The sequence below is a fragment of the Oncorhynchus mykiss genome, chromosome 11 (genome assembly GCF_013265735.2).
Source record: "Oncorhynchus mykiss isolate Arlee chromosome 11, USDA_OmykA_1.1, whole genome shotgun sequence".
In the NCBI taxonomy this organism is placed as follows: Eukaryota; Metazoa; Chordata; class Actinopteri; order Salmoniformes; family Salmonidae; genus Oncorhynchus; species Oncorhynchus mykiss.
In genome coordinates this window covers 80220926-80243839 of record NC_048575.1, presented here as the reverse complement: position 1 = coordinate 80243839, position 22914 = coordinate 80220926, and the positions used below count along the sequence as shown (strand labels likewise).

At 45.0% G+C, this 22914-nt stretch overlaps 1 protein-coding gene across 6 annotated transcripts in view; it reads right to left on the bottom strand.

Moving 5' to 3' along the window:
• Positions 1 to 22914, bottom strand: part of LOC110535134 (sodium-dependent phosphate transporter 2) — a 104047-nt gene that overhangs the window by 38713 nt on the left and 42420 nt on the right. For 4 of the 6 annotated variants that reach the window (XM_036936491.1, XM_036936487.1, XM_036936492.1 and 1 more), the window contains exon 2: positions 876 to 1467. In XM_036936491.1, the coding sequence (XP_036792386.1) occupies positions 876 to 1167 (292 nt within the window). In that variant the 5' untranslated portion in view covers positions 1168 to 1467. Of the gene's footprint in view, positions 1 to 875; positions 1468 to 4728; positions 5519 to 17165; positions 17542 to 22914 lie in introns of those variants that run through there. The other 2 variants (XM_036936488.1, XM_036936489.1) reach the window with 2 other exon arrangements.

Sequence of the window (22914 nt, the reverse complement as noted above, 5' to 3'; positions counted from 1 at the left end):
GTATGGTATATACAGGGTATGGTATATACAGGGTATGGTATAGTACAGGGTATGGTATATATGTACCGACCATGGCCAATACTCGAGGACGACAGGGTATGGTATATATGTACCGACCATGGCTGATACTCGAGGACAACAGGGTATGGTATATACGTACCGACCATGGCTGATACTCGAGGACAACAGGGTATGGTATATATGTACCGACCATGGCCAATACTCGAGGACAACAGGGTATGGTATATATGTACCGACCATGGCTGATACTCGAGGACGACAGGGTATGGTATATATGTACCGACCATGGCTGATACTCGAGGACAACAGGGTATGGTATATACATACCGACCATGGCCAATACTCGAGGACAACAGGGTATGGTATATACATACCGACCATGGCGATACTCGAGGACGACAGGGTATGGTATATACATACCGACCATGGCGATACTCGAGGACGACAGGGTATGGTATAGTACAGGGTATGGTATAGTACAGGGTATGGTATAGTACAGGGTATGGTATATACATACCGACCATGGCGATACTCGAGGACAACAGGGTATGGTATATACATACCGACCATGGCGATACTCGAGGACAACAGGGTATGGTATATACATACCGACCATGGCGATACTCGAGGACAACAGGGTATGGTATATACATACCGACCATGGCGATACTCGAGGACAACAGGGTATGGTATATACATACCGACCATGGCGATACTCGAGGACGACAGGGTATGGTATATACATACCGACCATGGCGATACTCGAGGACGACAGGGTATGGTATATACATACCGACCATGGCGATACTCGAGGACGACAGGGTATGGTATAGTACAGGGTATGGTATACGTACCGACCATGGCGCTGACCTCCCCCGCCATGAGAACAGGCACCGTCTCGTTGTACAGGTTGACGTCTATGATGCCTTTCCGTATGGTCTCCCCCACCTTGGCTCCAAGCAGCATGGAACCCAACGTCTCAAAGATGGACGCCAGGATACAGGCCTGTTTCAGCGTCACCACCCCCGACCCCACCGCCGTCCCGAACGAGTTGGCCACGTCGTTGGCCCCAACAGAGAAGGCAAGAATGAAGGCTATGACGAAGCCCAGGATCACCATCCACAGGTACTCCTGTAAATCCACCATCTTGACTCTCTATAAAAATAAATCCCAATCCACAGGGAAAACAAGGGAAAACTAAGCCAAACTAACTAAGGTGAGCTAGCTGTTAATATGTTGGAGAGGAGCTGTAAATCCTTTCCTCTGTGCGTACGAAGCTCTGCTGTGACTTCTTCCCCTTCCTGGTTGTGTTCAGATGGAGGGGAGCAACGTGTCGCTAACTGAGTGTCTGGAGATCAGTCTGTGGAGAAGAGCAGGCTAGTGGCGGACAGAGGGGGCATTCCATGGCTCAGAGCTGAGACAGTCCCATCTACACCCTTCCCTCATCTGACAAACAAAACAAAACAAAGAGAGGTTAGAGGTCATGATTAGGATAGATATCCTGAGAGTCTACTGAATACTGGTAACACAGGGTGAGTGAAGAAGAGAGAGAGGTTAGAGGTCATGATTAGGATAGATATCCTGAGAGTCTACTGAATACTGGTAACACAGGGTGAGTGAAGAAGAGAGAGAGGTTAGAGGTCATGATTAGGATAGATATCCTGAGAGTCTACTGAATACTGGTAACACAGGGTGAGTGAAGAAGAGAGAGAGGTTAGAGGTCATGATTAGGATAGATATCCTGAGAGTCTACTGAATACTGGTAACACAGGGTGAGTGAAGAAGAGAGAGAGGTTAGAGGTCATGATTAGGATAGATATCCTGTGAGTCTACTGAATACTGGTAACACAGGGTGAGTGAAGAAGAGAGAGAGGTTAGAGGTCATGATTAGGATAGATATCCTGAGAGTCTACTGAATACTGGTAACACAGGGTGAGTGAAGAAGAGAGAGAGGTTAGAGGTCATGATTAGGATAGATATCCTGAGAGTCTACTGAATACTGGTAACACAGGGTGAGTGAAGAAGAGAGAGAGGTTAGAGGTCATGATTAGGATAGATATCCTGAGAGTCTACTGAATACTGGTAACACAGGGTGAGTGAAGAAGAGAGAGAGGTTAGAGGTCATGATTAGGATAGATATCCTGAGAGTCTACTAAATACTGGTAACACAGGGTGAGTGAAGAAGACAAAAGAGGTGTCGTATTTGATGAACACAAGCCCACTAAAGGGAGTGTGGGGCTGGGCAGCATTCCGTATACCGGGGTATTTTTAGGAATGGGAATAGGGAGTGGGAATAGGGAGTGGGAATAGGGAATGGGGAATGGGAATAGGGAGTAGGAATAGGGAGTGGGAATAGGGAATGGGAAGTGGGAATAGGGAATAGGGAGTGGGAATAGGGAGTAGGAATAGGGAGTGGGAATAGGGAATGGGAATAGGGAGTAGGAATAGGGAGTGGGAATAGTGAATGGGAATAGGGAGTAGGAATAGGGAGTGGGAATAGGGAATGGGAATAGGGAATGGGAATAGGGAATGGGAATAGGGAATAGGGAGTAGGAATAGGGAGTGGGAATAGGGAATGGGAATAGGGAATGGGAATAGGGAATAGGGAATGGGATGAGGGTATAGGGAGTAGGAATAGTGAGTGGGAATAGGGAGTAGGAATAGGGAGTGGGAATAGTGAATGGGAATAGGGAGTAGGAATAGGGAGTAGGAATAGGGAGTGGGAATAGGGAATGGGAATAGGGAATGGGAATAGGGAATGGGAATAGGGAGTAGGAATAGGGAGTGGGAATAGGGAATGGGAATAGGGAATGGGAATAGGGAATGGGAATAGGGAATGGGAATAGGGAATAGGGAATGGGAATAGGGAATAGCGTCCTTTTGTGCACTGCCAGTAATACCATATACCCCGGTACAAAAACGGTATGAACATCTTGATACCGCCCAATCGTGTGTGTGTGTGTGTGTGTGTGTGTGCGCGCGCGCGCTTGCACGCATGTCAAAGTAAGCAGAGGACAACTCTGATAACCAATCACAATAGGAAAATCATTGTATGGTCATCTGCACTTTAAAAATAATCAAATCATCCCCGTTAGCTGGACACTGTCGGCAGCGAGGCTATAAAAAGACGATATAAAAAGGCTATAAAAAGAGTGTGTGGTGAATGAGATGAGAGCTATGTGTTCAGCGTTGGAAGTAGCATATTGACACCACAACAAGGCCCCTGCTGACAGCTGCTATAAAAGTCTGATCACATTTCACTGCGTTCTCCTCTACTGGGCTCCCATCCGGATAAGATGGCATCTGATTTGGGCCAGTATCCACAAAGAGCCTTGGAGCAGGATGATCATCTAGGATCAGTATCCATATCAGTATATTCATTATGATATAAAAGTCTCCCAGTTATCAGCCAGTACTAGCTACCACCTAGCTGATACCACTATACAGTCTCCCAGTCAGCCAGCACCTAGCTGATACCACTTTACAGTCTCCCAGTCAGCCAGCCAGTACTAGCTACCACCTAGCTGATACCACTATACAGTCTCCCAGGTAACAGCCAGCACCTAGCTGATACCTCTATACAGTCTCCCAGTACTAGCTACCACCTAGCTGATACCACTATACAGTCTCCCAGTCAGCCAGCACCTAGCTGATACCACTATACAGTCTCCCAGTACTAGCTACCACCTAGCTGATACCTCTATACAGTCTCCCAGTACTAGCTACCACCTAGCTGATACCACTATACAGTCTCCCAGGTATCAGCCAGCACCTAGCTGATACCACTATACAGTCTCCCAGTCAGCCAGCCAGTACTAGCTACCACCTAGCTGATACCACTATACAGTCTCCCAGTCAGCCAGCACCTAGCTGATACCACTATACAGTCTCCCAGTCATCAGCTACCACCTAGTCCTCCCAGTCATCAGCTACCACTAGCTGATACTACTATACAGTCTCCCAGTTATCAGCCACCACCTAGCTGATACCTCTATACAGTCTCCCAGTACTAGCTACCAGCTAGCTGATACCTCTATACAGTCTCCCAGTACTAGCTACCACCTAGCTGATACCACTATACAGTCTCCCAGTCAGCCAGCACCTAGCTGATACCACTATACAGTCTCCCAGTCATCAGCTACCACCTAGTCCTCCCAGTCATCAGCTACCACCTAGTCCTCCCAGTCATCAGCTACCACTAGCTGATACTACTATACAGTCTCCCAGTTATCAGCCACCACCTAGCTGATACCACTATAACAGTCTCCCAGTTATCAGCTGGTTAGAGCGTTGGGACAGTAAACGAAAGGTTGCTTGTTCAAATCCCCGAGCCGGTGATGTGGGGGAAAAAAATCTGCCGTTTTGCCCTGGAGCAAAGCAGTTCACACCCACAACAACTGGATTGAATGTTGATTAAGGCAGCTCCCCCGCAGAGGTGTTTAGTTAAATGGGGAAGACATTTCGGTTGAATGCAATTCAGTTGTGCAACTGACGAGGTATCCCCTTTCCCCACATTAGCTGGCTGATGACACTACAAAGCCTCCCGGTTAGCAACCTACACTAGCTAAAAAACCTACTGCTAATGTCTAGTTTTCAACAAATTGCATAGTATAACTACCAAGCGGAATATATAAACCAAGCAGAAGGACCAAACAAAACATATACCTACCAAGCAAGTAGTAATTAAAATAAGCATTAAAACATTACCGTCTTCCAGTAGGCTAGCTCCACCAGCACTTTAGACGGCATCAAACATTATTTACAGTGTAGTCAGGACTAGTCCGAACCCTGCTCTCACTGCTTTAGTCCTCCTGCTGCAGCTTGCCGTCTTAAAAGGTTCTTAGTGAGAGAGTCACCACCACAACACAAACAAGCAGTGAGAGGGTTTTTTAAATGAGCCTATAAGTACATGCAGACTTCCCAAGGCTGAGACAGGCAGGCAGCTACGGGGCTATTCTCAGATGAACAAAACATGTTTATGGATTCAACCAGTTAACACTAGCAACAGCCTAAACATATTTAGATTCTGACCTCAGACCTGTATTTGGGTGAAAACAGTATATACTAGGTAGCTGACAACTTGTTTATGAGCTGTTCCCAGACCTGTATTTGGGTGACGACAGTAGATAGCTCTGAGCTGACACTTGTTTATGAACAGATTCCAGACCTGTATTTGGGTGATGACAATAGACACTAGGTAACTGACACATTATTTATGAGCTATACCCAGACCTGTACTTAGGTGAAGACAGTAAATTGCTCTAAGCTGACACTTGTTTATGAACAGACTCCAGATCTGTATTTCGGTGAATACTCTAGGTTAGATGTCTTCTAGAGACACAAAATTCCAGGTTCGGGTCCCAAATTCTTACTGTTGTCTAGGACCTGGGTCAGGTCTGATATAATTGCCACGGGTCTCGGTAGGTGCAATTAAAATGTATTTAAATCGACTGGACCTGTCCACTGTTAATTAAAATGTATTTAAATCGACTGGACCCGTCTTCTGTTAAGTGAATGGATTTATCGACTGGACCCGATTGCACCTGTCCTCTGTTAATTTAATGTGTGTGACATGATGAAAGCAGCGCAAGCTTGTTATGTGTCAGCCAATTGCAACTCAATAAAACGTACAGCTTATGGGGCGCAGGGTAGCCTAGTGGTTAGAGAGTTGGACTAGTAACTGGTAACTGGAAGGTTGCAAGTTCAAATCCCCGAGCTGACAACGTTTCAAATCTGTCGTTGTGCCCCTGAACAAGGCAGTTAACCCACTGTTCCTAGACCGTCATTGAAAATAAGAATTTGTTCTTAAAAAGACTTGCCTAGTTAAATAAAAGGTAAAAAAAATATATTTAAAATATATTTAAAAAATGCCCAGCTGGTTCCAGCTGCGCAACTGCTGCTAAGCCTTGGCTACTGTCGATTGCAAAGATGGACTTTGCAAGGCCTGTATTTGGGCAGACAGGGACAGCGTCATGGCAAAGAATATAATTTCAGCCTGTCTATCTGGTAACCCAACTGATCACAAACGACTTTTTCATTCAGGTAAAATTAAAGTTACGGAGTACAGTGAAAAGAAACCGACAAGAGCCGAGTTTTAATATTGTAGTGGACAAAGATTTTTTTTTTAAATTCACTATCACATTTATCATTTGTTTTCTCATGATCTTTAATATGCAGAAAGTGTCTTGTTTCATTTCATACTAGCATTTGTTGAGACATTTTTGTTGGCCAAATGAAGTTCGGTCTATTTAAAGATAGGATATAAGTAGGCCTGTTGTCAAATAAATAGCATTAGCCTATTGCTGTCATTTGTTGGTAATTGCTGCAATATAGGCCACACCCTCCAGACAAAAGATTTTGCGTGTCCCCTGGGGAGGTTCGAGGACACAAAAAGACAGAGGTGATCTACCATCTTTTACAACTACCGTATTACTGGGGTTTACCAGCCAGACTATTGGGCGCCAGAAATGTGGATTCCAAGGGGGGGGGGAAGGAGGAGTCAGGCTATGACACCGCACCTTGTAACAAACGGAAGTAGTACCAAGAGTGCCGGTGACATTTGAACAAATGTATCAAAATGAAGGACTCGTTTGGTATCACTAGAGGCATACTGTGATATTTGTCGTCTTTTTCTATGTCATTTACAAGGGGTATAATGTACATTTGCTGTAACATGGAATTAATGTATTTATTTCACCCGAGGCATGTTTAGAACCTACAGGCTACGTATTCTGTTTTCTGTACATTACAAAACAGTCTGTGGACACTTAGGAGGAAATCTTAATTTTATGTGAGGACTGGCTTCCGTCTGCCCATTCTACCATAAAGGCCTGATTGGTGGAGTGCTGCAGAGATGCTTGTCCTTCTGGAAGGTTCTCCCATCTCCACAGATGAACTCTGGAGCTCCGTCAGAGTGACCGTCGGGTTCTTGGTCACCACTCTGACCAAGGCCCTTCTTTCCCAATTGTTCAGTTTGGCCGGGCGGTCAGCTCTAGGATAATTCTTATATTTAAGAATGATGGAGGCCACTGTGTTCATGGGGACCTTCAATACTGTAGAAATGTTTTGGTACCTTTCCCCCAGATCTGTGCCTCGGCACAAATCCTGTCTCGGAGCTCTACGGACAATACCTTTGAAAACCGATGTCAAAGCTGCCGTGCATACCTATATGACGTAATGATGCAAAGTAAAATGTTGAGCTACACAGCATTCCTAACCATTCCCAGCATGCAACACAGCATTCCTAACCTGTCTGCTGTATGGAGCGAGCAGTCACAACAAGTCCAGCAGTCATTTGAAAAGAGTAAGTACATTTCAGCAAGACAACTCAAAGGCGAAATCCAGTAACGCCAAGATAATGGAATTCATTCGCCCTTGACAATCAATCGTTCTCTGTCGAGGGTGATGTTGGCTTTCAATGACTGATCGAGCACCGGTACACACACTACCAAGTGCGCTATTTTTCAGATGTTGCCCTACCGGAGCAACACAGTATTAGCGTCACTGCTATTAGCTTCACGACATACTATGGAACGCTGTTTGGGTCTTTGCGTGTCAAAAAAGATACATGTCAAATAGCACTAGTTGACAAATTAAATACGTTTTTAATTTAGCATGTCAAATAGCACAGTTCTATTATAGAATGTTGTGTGTTCTGAATTTGCACGTGCAAGCCAAGCGCCACCACTACTATCAGTAGCGCTGTCAAAAGCTGTACCAACAAAAAAAGTCTGTAAACAAGCAAACACCGGGTCACGAACGATGCGTTTACAATACCGTGTTGGTAATAAAACATTATTTGTTTGAGCGCAACTTCTGGGGTAGCTAGCTTTAGCTTGGTTCCTAGCTAGCACCAATACAACCAGCCTGAACACAACGACCAGTTAAAACTGCAGTCAATTTCATTATTCATAGCAATGATTTAGGAATCCTTGTAAGTATTAGCTAGGTAGCCACTTGTTGTTCACCTATTGAAATTGAACGTTATAAGCAGCCAGCTAGCTTCATCTGGCTTGTGAGGCTCGACCGGACCGGGTCGTATAGCTTAGTCACAACCAGGATTAGGCACAAAAGTGGAATTTGTTGTTTGCCTTCAAAATAAAAGTATGTCATTGACAGTGATGCAAATGAATACAATAGCAGAATTATGCCATAATTGAAAAGATCATGCTAAACAAGGTTGGAATGAAATCAACAAAAGACAATAATTTGTCAATTTGACAAAAATCTGTTGAAATCACACTGAATGTATTATATTTTAGAATTGCATACGTATTAAACTGTGCATCCTTAACTATGGATTGTGGATCAATGACATGGGGTATCAGTCGAAAAAAAAAAAAAAAAAAGAGAATTTCCTTCCTCTCCGGCAACTGAGTTAGGAAGGACACCTGTATCTTTGTAGTGACTGGGTGTATTGATACACCATCCAAAGTGTAATTAATAACTTCCCCATGCTCAGAGATATTCAATTTCCTATTATTTTTTTAAAAATATGTTTTAATTTTTTTAACTACCAGAAAGTGCTCTTCTTTGAGAGGGGAAACCTCCCTGGTCTTTGAATCTATTTTGGAAATTCACTGCTCGACTGAGGGACATTACAGAGATGAGGTAGTCATTTAAAAAGTCATGTTAAAACACTATTATTGCACACGCAGTCCATGCAACTTATGAAGCACATGTTTACTCCTGAACAATTTTAGTCTTGCCATAACAAAAGGGTTGAATACTTATTGACTCAAGACATTTAAGCTATCATGTTTTATTCATTTGTAAAAAATAATAATAATAATAATCTAAAAACAAAAAAATAAAATTCCACTTTGACATTATGGGGTATTCTGTATAGGCCAGTGACACAATCTCAATTTAATTGATTAAATTCAGGCTGTAACACGACCAAATGTGGAAAGTCAAGGTGTGTGTATATATATATATATATATACACACTATATATACAAAAGTATGTGGACACCCCTTTAAATTAGTGGATTTGGTATTATTTCAGCCACACCCATTGCTGACAGGTGTAAAAAAAAAAAAAATCAAGCACACAGCCATGCAATCTCCATAGACAAACATTGGCAATGGAACGGCCTTACTGAAAAGCTCAGTGACTTTCAACGTGGCACCGTCATAGAAAAAGTACAAAAACATGTAAGGTGCTCAAGATAATCTGCTAAATTACTAAAAATGTAAACGTTAAAAAAAATTGCCTTTCGGGTCTGTTGGGAAAGCCACAGATCCATTTCTAAAACGGGTCTAACTTTAAAACTGTGAAGACGTCTACTGTAGGTAGCTGACACATTGTTTATGAACTCTACCCAGACCTATATTTGTGTGAAGACGCGAGCTGAAATGTTGTTTATGAGTCGAATGGAGGCCTGTATTTGGGCAGACAGGGACAGCGTCATGGCAAAGAATATAATTTCAGCCTGTCTATCTGGTAACCCAACTGATCACAAAGCGGCAGAACCAGACACTAGCAACAGATTATGGGAGTAGGTACGATAACAAACACATTTTCTCTCACCGCCAGAATGTGTTAGAATGTGTCAGACAGATGGTTGGTGTACTGCAGTGGAGTCCGCTACAATAACAGCTTCTGGAAATGAAGGAACACACCTGGTATCAAATACCATTAAAAATCTTTCAAATTATTTTAGCATTTGCTTCAGCCTGACCAGGAGTGCCAGATGCACAGGGTTTGCACTTTCTCATTGTTTCCATTGCACAAGGGAAGCTCAATCAAGCCCAGATTCAGTATTTGTAATGATTTCTGAATGGTATTTCAACCCGGGTTTGGACAGAAGCAACCTGCCTGCGATGCTCATGTCCCCTACACAGGATTCAAACCCCCCAGAGAAATCTCACCTTCTGATAAAAAAAAAAACCTCATCCTGATACACAATGGAACGGTCTGATTTGTTTACCCCAAAATATTATCCAAGTCAATTTATATAGGAGGTAATGCAGCACATTTTCTCCTATATAAAGCCTATTGTCTAACAGGGAATTTAAATGTAAACAGCTTGAAAGCCAGACTAACACATTAACTGATTGTGTGCTCTGGGCACGTGGGCTACGAATCTCTTTCCTAAAACATCCCACTCTACTAGCGCTCGTGCCACTCAGACACAGTCCCCCCTCTCTCCAGCGCCCTCCCTCTGTCCCCCCTCTCTCCAGCTCCCTCCCTCTGTCCCATAGCCCACCCTCTCTCTCCAGCTCCCTCCCTCTGTCCCACCTTCTCTCCAGCTCCCTCCCTCTGTCCCACAGCCCACCCTCTCTCTCCAGCTCCCTCCCTCTGTCCCACAGCCCACCCTCTCTCTCCAGCTCCCTCCCTCTGTCCCATAGCCCACCCTCTCTCTCCAGCTCCCTCCCTCTGTCCCTCAGCCCACCCTCTCTCCAGCTCCCTCCCTCTGTCCCACAGCCCACCCTCTCTCCAGCTCCCTCCCTCTGTCCCACAGCCCACCCTCTCTCTCCAGCTCCCTCCCTCTGTCCCACAGCCCACCCTCTCTCTCCAGCTCCCCCCTCTGTCCAGCTCCCTCCCACCCTCTCTCCAGCGCCCTCCCTCTGTCCCCCCTCTCTCCAGCGCCCTCCCTCTGTCCCCCCTCTCTCCAGCGCCCTCCCTCTGTCCCCCCTCTCTCCAGCGCCCTCCCTCTGCACCCCCTCTCTCCAGTGTCCCCCCTCTCTCCAGCTCCCACCCTCTGTCCCACCCTCTCTCCAGCTCCCACCCTCTGTCCCACAGCCCACCTTCTCTCCAGCTCCCACCCTCTGTCCCCCCTCTCTCCAGCTCCCTCCCTCTGTCCCACAGCCCACCCTCTCTCTCCAGCTCCCTCCCTCTGTCCCACCCTCTCTCCAGCTCCCTCCCTCTGTCCCACAGCCCACCCCCTCTCTCCAGCTCCCACCCTCTGCCCCCCCTCTCTCCAGCTCCCTCCCTCTGTCCCACAGCCCACCCTCTCTCTCCAGCTCCCTCCCTCTGTCCCACCCTCTCTCCAGCGCCCTCCCTCTGTCCCACAGCCCACCCTCACTCTCCAGCGCCCTCCCTCTGTCCCATCCTCTCTCCAGCTCCCTCCCTCTGTCCAACAGCCCAGATCTCTCTAGAACACTTACTTAGTGCCCTATCAGACCCTTGTGTGTTTCGCTGGCCCAACATCAACCACAACACCCACTAAACTACAGCTTTCACACAACGTAGTCCCAACAATGGCTACAGGCCGCTGCTTGATCCTCAATGTTGCATAGTGACTATGGACAGATACATAACCTGTTGGGAAATGGCACCTTATTCCCTTTATAGTGCACTACTTTGGACCAGGGCCAATAGTAATGCCGTATATAGGGATTACATAGTACACTTACGCAATGAAGGTCTACAGTAGTCACAACAGCACTGTAAGGTAGCACCATGGTGTAGCTGGAGGACAGCTAGCTTCCATCCTCCTCTGGCTATATTGACTTCAATACAAAACCTAGGAGGCTTGTGCTCCTCACCCCCTTCCATAGACTTACATGGTAATTATGATGACTTCCAGAGGACGTCCTCCGTCCTCCTCAATTGTCTGATCAAAGGATCAGAGAATTACCCTGGTACTACGCATGTGTGACTTAGAAGCTTGGTGAGTTGGTGATATTATTGGATAGATTAAGATGGTGAATAGTGATAGAGGCATTTTTAGGGAATTATTCAATTCAAATTAGTTTATTCAAACTACAGGATACGGAGGTAGATTATATACTGTTTACTTGGTTTTAGAACTTTTGGGCGGGTTAGGGTTAGGGTTTTTGGGCGGGTTAGGGTTTTTGGGCGGGTTAGGGTTTTTGGGCATGTTAGGGTTAGGGTTTTTGGGCATGTAGGGTTAGGGTTAGGGTTTTTGGGCATGTTAGGGTTTTTGGGCATGTTAGGGTTAGGGTTTTTGGGCATGTTAGGGTTAGGGTTTTTGGGCATGTTAGGGTTAGGGTTTTTGGGCATGTTAGGGTTAGGGTTTTTGGGCATGTTAGGGTTAGGGTTTTTGGGCATGTTAGGGTTAGGGTTTTTGGGCATGTTAGGGTTAGGGTTTTTGGGCATGTAGGGTTAGGGTTAGGGTTTTTGGGCATGTTAGGGTTAGGGTTTTTGGGCATGTTAGGGTTAGGGTTTTTGGGCATGTTAGGGTTAGGGTTTTTGGGCATGTTAGGGTTAGGGTTTTTGGGCATGTAGGGTTAGGGTTAGGGTTTTTGGGAATGTTAGACTTGGCTTTTAGGTGGCGCGATGAAAGGGACAGTTCTACTGACAAGGATCTTTCAGAATGTGGTTCAACTGTGGCACAGAACCAGATAGCTGTGTGTGTGTGTGTGTGTGTGTGTGTGTGTGTGTGTGTGTGTGTGTGTGTGTGTGTGTGTGTGTGTGTGTGTGTGTCAGGGGGAATTGTCAGGCCTGATATTCTAAACAGGGAAACAGTGAACGAGACAGCTGCAGCAGACACACACCAGAACCATTCCCATCTGCTCATTCTAGAACCTTCACAGAACTCTCCCATCTGCTCATTCTAGAACCTTCACAGAACTCTCCCATCTGCTCATTCTAGAACCTTCACAGAACTCTCCCATCTGCTCATTCTAGAACCTTCACAGAACTCTCCCATCTGCTCATTCTAGAATATTCCTGTCTCCTGGTATCCCCATTCGCTACTCTTCCTGGGGTCCACAAAAAAAACACTGACGGACAAGTCACACAAATTTAAACTACAATGATATACAAACAATACAAATAAAACAGAACGACGTTCTGAAGAGACCAAATTCACAAACACTTCTATTTATACACTCATCACTTACATACAGGCTCACATACAAACACTCACCTATGACACAAATCAACCCCCCCCACCCCCAGAGAGACTTAACGTCTGTGAAAGCACATAGCAGCTGTAGCCAGCTTTAAAAAATACCAGTGTTCAAATTTAATTTAGGAAATAATTGGACAAGTTTGAATTCTCCCACACATACACTAAAAGTATTTTTTTCAGAAGAAGGTTCTACACCAGCGTATCTAACCTAATATATTGATGGGAAATTAATAAAATCTTCAGCAAATGCCAGTCCTTGAATTGAAAAAAAAACAACAACAAAAAACATCCCAACCTTAATCAGAATAATCTGAGGGATTTAAAGCTCTCGACGGTTCTTTACTGTCAAAAAAACGTTTGAGATCAATCTAGACAAACCAATGTTTTATGACCACATAACAGGGAGTCAGCCTTCCCTCCATTCCCTGCATTTGTTGATCACAGTTCTGCTCTCAATTCCATGGACCAACACAGTGAATGGAATTCCATGGACCAACACAGTGAACGGAATTCCATGGATCAACACAGTGAACGGAATTCCATGGATCAACACAGTGAATGGAATTCCATGGACCAACACAGTGAACGGAATTCCATGGACCAACACAGTGAACGGAATTCCATGGACCAACACAGTGAATGGAATTCCATGGACCAACACAGTGAATGGAATTCCATGGACCAACACAGTGAACGGAATTCCATGGATCAACACAGTGAACGGAATTCCATGGATCAACACAGTGAATGGAATTCCATGGACCAACACAGTGAACGGAATTCCATGGACCAACACAGTGAACGGAATTCCATGGACCAACACAGTGAACGGAATTCCATGGACCAACACAGTGAACGGAATTCCATGGACCAACACAGTGAACGGAATTCCATGGACCAACACAACACAGTGAACGGAATTCCATGGACCAACACAGTGAACGGAATTCCATGGACCAACACAGTGAACGGAATTCCATGGACCAACACAGTGAACGGAATTCCATGGACCAACACAACACAGTGAACGGAATTCCATGGACCAACACAGTGAATGGAATTCCATGGACCAGTGAACAGAATTCCATGGACCAGTGAACGGAATTTCATGGACTAACAACACAGTGAACGGAATTCCATGGACCAGTGAACAGAATTCCATGGACCAGTGAACGGAATTCCATGGACCAGTGAACGGAATTCCATGGACCAGTGAACGGAATTCCATGGACCAGTGAACAGAATTCCATGGACCAGTGAACGGAATTCCATGGACCAGTGAACGGAATTCCATGGACCAACACAACACAGTGAACAGAATTCCATGGACCCGTGAACGGAATTCCATGGACCAACACAACACAGTGAACAGCATTCCATGGACCAACACCACAGTGAATGGAATTCCATGGACCAACACAACACAGTGAACGGAATTCCATGGACCAACACAACACAGTGAACGGAATTCCATGGACCAACACAACACAGTGAATGGAATTCCATGGACCAACACAACACAGTGAATGGAATTCCATGGACCAACACAACACAGTGAATGGAATTCCATGGACCAACACAACACAGTGAACGGAATTCCATGGACCAACACAGTGAACGGAATTCCATGGACCAACACAACACAGTGAACGGAATTCCATGGATCAACACAGTGAACGGAATTCCATGGACCAACACAACACAGTGAACGGAATTCCATGGACCAACACAGTGAACGGAATTCCATGGATCAACACAGTGAACGGAATTCCATGGATCAACACAGTGAACGGAATTCCATGGACCAACACAACACAGTGAATGGAATTCCATGGACCAACACAACACAGTGAACGGAATTCCATGGACCAACACAGTGAACGGAATTCCATGGACCAACACAACACAGTGAACGGAATTCCATGGATCAACACAGTGAACGGAATTCCATGGACCAACACAACACAGTGAACGGAATTCCATGGACCAGCTAAACAAGCGAAACATATTTACCCGCTTCGAGGAAAATCCTTTCCACTCTACCTCTCCTGCTTTTAGACTACCTTTCTTCAAATCCAATCAAATTACACACGTTCTGAGCTACATCAAATTCGACCTCAAAATGGCCAAAGAAATATACTGAACAAAAATAAACTGTTCACCTGCTAGGCTATCCATATTACCAAACCGTTCACTAGCTAGGCTAACCATATTACCAATCCGTTCACTAGCTAGGCTAACCATATTACCAAACCGTTCACTAGCTAGGCTATCCATATTACCAAACCGTTCACTAGCTAGGCTAACCATATTACCAAACCGCTCACTAGCTAGGCTATCCATATTACCAAACCGTTCACTAGCTAGGCTATCCATATTACCAAACCGTTCACCTGCTAGGCTATCCATATTACCAAACCGCTCACTAGCTAGGCTATCCATATTACCAAACCGTTCACTAGCTAGGCTAACCATATTACCAAACCGTTCACTAGCTAGGCTAACCATATTACCAAACCGTTCACTAGCTAGGCTAACCATATTACCAAACCGTTCACTAGCTAGGCTAACCATATTACCAAACCGTTCACTAGCTAGGCTAACCATATTACCAAACCGTTCACTAGCTAGGCTAACCATATTACCAAACCGTTCACTAGCTAGGCTAACCATATTACCAAACCGTTCACTAGCTAGGCTAACCATATTACCAAACCGTTCACTAGCTAGGCTAACCATATTACCAAACCGTTCACTAGCTAGGCTATCCATATTACCGGAGGGTCATCTTATTCTTTCTAATTTATGGAAGATCTTTGGAGATAACAATAGATGGAAAGTCAAAGACACTTGTCTCCCCTATCCATCTGTGGTGAAGTTTTTCCCTCAATGTTTATGACAAATCCAACTCCAGAACCAGCCATTGTCTAGCCTAGCTGGCTATTCTTTTGAATACAGTGTAGCAAAAACAGATAACATTAGCTAGCTAATGTCGAATATTTATCAGAAGCCTGCGTCATTCGTCATAGGAACGGAATATGTCGAAATAGGGGGCGGCATTGCCCTCTAGTGGGGGCATTTAATGGTTCAGGCCATGGCCTGTTCCTGTAGCGTTCAATGAAAAATACAGGCAAAAAAAAGAGAGAGTATAAAAATTGAAGTGATTTAAATGAGATGACGGTTAGAGCAGCCTGTACTCCATGATTAAGCCACGAGACAGTGTCGTCTGAATAAGTGGGCCACCGTGACAGTCTTCAAGGACATCAAACATGTGTGATGTGTGTGTTTTTATCCTATATTTATAGATTTAATCCCAGGCCCCCGTTCCCGCAGGAGGCCTTTTGCCTTTTGGTAGGCAGTCATTGTAAATAAGAATTTGTTCTTAACCGACTTGCCTAGTTAAATAAAAAGATAAAATTTAAAAAATTATGATGCAACTTTTATGGCCATTTCTTCTCTAGAAACAATCTAGGATCCGACCAGTCAGTTCTAGCATTACCCAATCACCATTAGATATCCCACTGTTGTCCCACACGTCTTCCTTTTTTAAAATGTAACATGAACCTTGGCACTGCAGCTCCACTGACTCAGGCCGCAGACAGACACTGGCTCAGGCCGCAGACAGACACTGGCTCAGGGCGCAGACAGACACTGGCTCAGGGCGCAGACAGACACTGGCTCAGGCCGCAGACAGACACTGGCTCAGACAGACACCGCAGACAGACTGATATAGCAGACAGACTCTGACCAACAGCACACACAGCCACAGACAGAGACAGACAGAGAGAAACAGGCTCTGACCAACAACACAGACAGACAGACAGACAGACAGAGAGAGAGACAGGAAGACAGAGAGACAGGGAGACAGCGAGAGAGAGACAGGAAGACAGAGAGACAGGGAGACAGACAGAGAGACAGACAGACAGACAGACAGAGCCAGACAGAGAGAGAGACATACAGGGAGAGAGAGACAGGGAGAGAGACAGACAGGGAGAGAGACGGCGTATGGCATCAGGACCCATAGCTAACAGACACACATCATATGGCATCAGGACCCATAGCTAACAGACACACATCATATGGCATCAGGACCCATAGCTAACAGACACACCATCATCTGATGAGGACTCACAAGGAAAATAATCAAAGTCCCTCCATGACACCTCAACAGTGTACAGGCTTGATACATACAGAAAACGCACACACATTAAAAAAACAGATTACTTACAATGGAATCCTCAAACACTACTTAAGAGACAGAATAACAGAGAGCGAGCGAGAGAGAGACATATAGCTGGTCTCGCAGTCAACTCAACTCACCTTCAGCATGCAGTCTCCTCACATCAGAAAGAGAGGGAACAGAGGAGAAAGGGACAGAATACACAAAGACAGGGATCAGATCAACATGCAGTGAGAGGAATGAAGACAGATAGATGAAGAGAGAGAGAGAAGAGAGAGAAGAGAGAGAGGAGAGAGAGAGAGAGAGAGAGAGAGAGAGTCGATGTTGCGGCCACAGCGCAGCAGTCTAGACTCTAGACTGCCTCTTAAAGGAAGGCATCCGCAGCTGCACCACAGCACCAGCGGGCCAATCAGAAACCAGCTTGGAGGCAGAGCACCACACACTGGCCAATTGCATGAGGGGAGGCCAGGGAGATGGAGACAGAGGTAGTGAACAAAACAGGGGATGTTGAGGGGGTGAGGAGAGGTGGCGTGTGTATCTAGCAGCCAGGAACAGCCATGCAGTTAGACCAAGGGCATTGTGAACCCCCCCCCCCCCCATCACTACCACATTGTAACAGAAGTATCCTGTAACTCCCTCCGTCACTACCACATTGTAACAGAAGTCACTCCATCACCACCACATTGTAACAGAAGTCCCTCCATCACTACCACATTGTAACAGAAAGACTGTAACTCCCTCCATCACTACCACATTGTAACAGAAGTCCCTCCGTCACTACCACATTGTAACAGAAGTCTCCTGTAACTCCCTCCGTCACTACCACATTGTAACAGAAGTCTCCTGTAACTCCCTCCATCACTACCACATTGTAACAGAACTCCCTCCATCACTACCACATTGTAACAGAAAGACTGTAACTCCCTCCATCACTACCACATTGTAACAGAAAGACTGTAACTCCCTCCATCACTACCACATTGTAACATAAGTCCCTCCATCACTACCACATTGTAACAGAAAGACTGTAACTCCCTCCATCACTACCACATTATAACATAAGTCCCTCCATCACTACCACATTGTAACAGAAAGACTGTAACTCCCTCCATCACTACCACATTGTAACAGAAAGACTAACTCCCTCCATCACTACCACATTGTAACAGAAAGACCGTAACTCCCTCCATCACTACCACATTGTAACAGAACTCCGTCCATCACTACCACATTGTAACAGAAAGACTGTAACTCCCTCCATCACTACCACATTGTAACAGAAAGACTGTAACTCCCTCCATCACTACCACATTGTAACAGAAAGACTAACTCCCTCCATCACTACCACATTGTAACAGAAAGACCGTAACTCCCTCCATCACTACCACATTGTAACAGAAAGACTAACTCCCTCCATCACTACCACATTGTAACAGAACTCCCTCCATCACTACCACATTGTAACAGAAAGACTGTAACTCCCTCCATCACTACCACATTGTAACAGAAGTCCCTCCATCACTACCACATTGTAACATAAGTCCCTCCGTCACTACCACATTGTAAGAGAAGTCCCTCCATCACTACCACATTGTAACAGAAGTCCCTCCATCACTACCACATTGTAAGAGAAGTCCCTCCGTCACTACCACATTGTAACAGAAGTATCCTGTAACTCCCTCCATCACTACCACATTGTAACAGAAGTATCCTGTAACTCCCTCCATCACTACCACATTGTAACAGAAGTATCCTGTAACTCCCTCCATCACTACCACATTGTAACAGAAGTCCCTCCATCACTACCACATTGTAACAGAAGTCTCCTGTAACTCCCTCCATCACTACCACATTGTAACAGAAGTCCCTCCATCACTACCACATTGTAAGAGAAGTCCCTCCGTCACTACCACATTGTAACAGAAGTATCCTGTAACTCCCTCCATCACTACCACATTGTAACAGAAGTATCCTGTAACTCCCTCCATCACTACCACATTGTAACAGAAGTATCCTGTAACTCCCTCCATCACTACCACATTGTAACAGAAGTCACTCCATCACCACCACATTGTAACAGAAGTCCCTCCATCACTACCACATTGTAACAGAAAGACTGTAACTCCCTCCATCACTACCACATTGTAACAGAAGTCCCTCCGTCACTACCACATTGTAACAGAAGTCTCCTGTAACTCCCTCCGTCACTACCACATTGTAACAGAAGTCTCCTGTAACTCCCTCCATCACTACCACATTGTAACAGAACTCCCTCCATCACTACCACATTGTAACAGAAAGACTGTAACTCCCTCCATCACTACCACATTGTAACAGAAAGACTGTAACTCCCTCCATCACTACCACATTGTAACATAAGTCCCTCCATCACTACCACATTGTAACAGAAAGACTGTAACTCCCTCCATCACTACCACATTGTAACATAAGTCCCTCCATCACTACCACATTGTAACAGAAAGACTAACTCCCTCCATCACTACCACATTGTAACAGAAAGACCGTAACTCCCTCCATCACTACCACATTGTAACAGAACTCCCTCCATCACTACCACATTGTAACAGAAAGACTGTAACTCCCTCCATCACTACCACATTGTAACAGAAAGACTGTAACTCCCTCCATCACTACCACATTGTAACAGAAAGACTAACTCCCTCCATCACTACCACATTGTAACAGAAAGACCGTAACTCCCTCCATCACTACCACATTGTAACAGAAAGACTAACTCCCTCCATCACTACCACATTGTAACAGAACTCCCTCCATCACTACCACATTGTAACAGAAAGACTGTAACTCCCTCCATCACTACCACATTGTAACAGAAGTCCCTCCATCACTACCACATTGTAACATAAGTCCCTCCGTCACTACCACATTGTAAGAGAAGTCCCTCCGTCACTACCACATTGTAACAGAAGTATCCTGTAACTCCCTCCATCACTACCACATTGTAACAGAAGTCTCATGTAACTCCCTCCATCACTACCACATTGTAACAGAAGTCTCATGTAACTCCCTCCATCACTACCACATTGTAACAGAAGTATCCTGTAACTCCCTCCATCACTACCACATTGTAACATAAGTCCCTCCGTCACTACCACATTGTAAGAGAAGTCCCTCCGTCACTACCACATTGTAACAGAAGTATCCTGTAACTCCCTCCATCACTACCACATTGTAACAGAAGTCTCATGTAACTCCCTCCATCACTACCACATTGTAACAGAAGTATCCTGTAACTCCCTCCATCACTACCACATTGTAACAGAAGTCCCTCCATCACTACCACATTGTAACAGAAGATACTTCTGTAACTCCCTCCATCACCACCACATTGTAACAGAAGTATCCTGTAACTCCCTCCATCACCACCACATTGTAACAGAAGTCCCTCCATCACTACCACATTGTAACAGAAGATACTTCTGTAACTCCCTCCATCACTACCACATTGTAACAGAAGATACTTCTGTAACTCCCTCCATCACTACCACATTGTAACAGAAGATACTTCTGTAACTCCCTCCATCACTACCACATTGTAACAGAAGATACTTCTGTAAGTCCCTCCATCACTACCACATTGTAACAGAAGATACTTCTGTAACTCCCTCCATCACTACCACATTGTAACAGAAGTATCCTGTAACTCCCTCCATCACTACCACATTGTAACAGAAGTATCCTGTAACTCCCTCCATCACTACCACATTGTAACAGAAGTATCCTGTAACTCCCTCCATCACTACCACATTGTAACAGAAGTATCCTGTAACTCCCTCATTCTACCACATTGTAACAGAAATATCCTGTAACTCCCTCCCATCACTACCACATTGTAACAGAAGTATCCTGTAACTCCCTCCATCACTACCACATTGTAACAGAAGTATCCTGTAACTCCCTCCCATCACTACCACATTGTAACAGAAGTATCCTGTAACTCCCTCCCATCACTACCACATTGTAACAGAAGTATCCTGTAACTCCCTCCCATCACTACCACATTGTAACAGAAGTATCCTGTAACTCCCTCCATCACTACCACATTGTAACAGAAGTAGCAATCTGACTGGTAAACTCATGGGTCCACTCACAATGGCTGCCTGGTATTGTGATGCAATCATTGCCATGGTAATACAGAACGTTCATTCAAATGGGTGTTAACCGATGTGCCACATGTAACGGAATGTATTTTTGTCATGTCGTTTGAGTTGAATCAACAAATCACGGCACATATTTAAAAAAAAAAATGGATACATATTCAGCATCCACTTCCTGCTTTGCTCCTATGGGTCCTGTGCATTTGCAACGGGTGTCAGTCCAGCCATTATTGACGTGAATGGGGACGCCCGTCCTGTTCATTCTGTTTCCATGGCAACATACGCTGTCAGGAGCGGAGAGGACAAAAACATTTTTTTACGAGCGCAACTTGTTGTTGTTGTTGTTGTTGTTGCTGCTGCTGCTATTCAAACGGTTGTTACTGTGACCGCAGTCATTTGGCTGGACAATAACGATCATCAAAAAAAATTCCTTGACCGTCACAGCCTACTAATCACAGGTCTGAGTCTGCAATACGCAAAACACACATGCACACAATCTGGTTTTGTTTTCCTGCATCTCTTCTCTGCCTCTCTGTGGCACAATCCCTCGTTTCTAAAGAGGAGGTGAACAGTATGTTTTATGCTGCCCTCTCCTCACAGGCAGACACCAGCTCTCACAACAAAACAACGACACAAAAACAGGGATCGCTCTCCAAGCTGATCTATGGCCAGCCGTTAAGAGTTATGCGATCCAGTGTACTGGCGTCGGTCTGTTCACTCTGGGCTGATCTAGGAACAGCCGTTTTGGAGTACTCCGTCGGTCTTTCTTCGAGTCTGTGTGTGTGCCTGATCCTTCTCTTTTCAGCAATTATTTACACGGCAACAGCCATGATACCCATAGCAACCATTATACTACAGTGACCATGGTTATCATTGCAGCAGTCATATTATCATTCCAGCAGTCATATAGTCTTGCCTAGTTTAAATATATATACACACACACACACACACACACACACACACACACACACACACACAGTGGGGAGAACAAGTATTTGATAACCTGCAAAATTGGCAGTGTTTCCTACTTACAAAGTATGTAGAGGTCTGTAATTTTTATCATAGATACACTTCAACTGTGAGAGACGAAATCTAAAACAAAAATCCAGAAAATCACATTGTATGATTTTTAAGTAATTCATTTGCATTTTATTGCATGACATAAGTATTTGATCACCTACCAACCAGTAAGAATTCCGTCTCTCACAGACCTGTTAGTTTTTCTTTAAGAAGCCCTCCTGTTCTCCACTCATTACCTGTATTAACTGCACCTGTTTGAACTCGTTACCTGTATAAAAGACACCTGTCCACACACTCAATCAAACAGACTCCAACCTCTCCACAATGGCCAAGACCAGAGAGGGTGTAAGGACATCAGGGATAACATTGTAGAACTGCACAAGGCTGGGATGGGCTACAGGACAATAGGCAAGCAGCATGGTGAAAAGGCAACAACTGTTGGCGCAATTATTAGAAAATGGAAGAAGTTCAAGATGACGGTCAATCACCCTCGGTCTGGGGCTCCATGCAAGATCTCACCTCGTGGGGCATCAATGATCACGAGGAAGGTGAGGGATCAGGCCAGAACTACATGGCAGGACCTGGTCAATGACCTGAAGAGAGCTGGGACCACAGTCTCAAAGAAAACCATTAGTAACACACTACACCGTCATGGATTAAAATCCTGCAGCGCACGCAAGGTCCCCCTGCTCAAGCTAGCGCATGTCCAGGCCCGTTTGAAGTTTGCCAA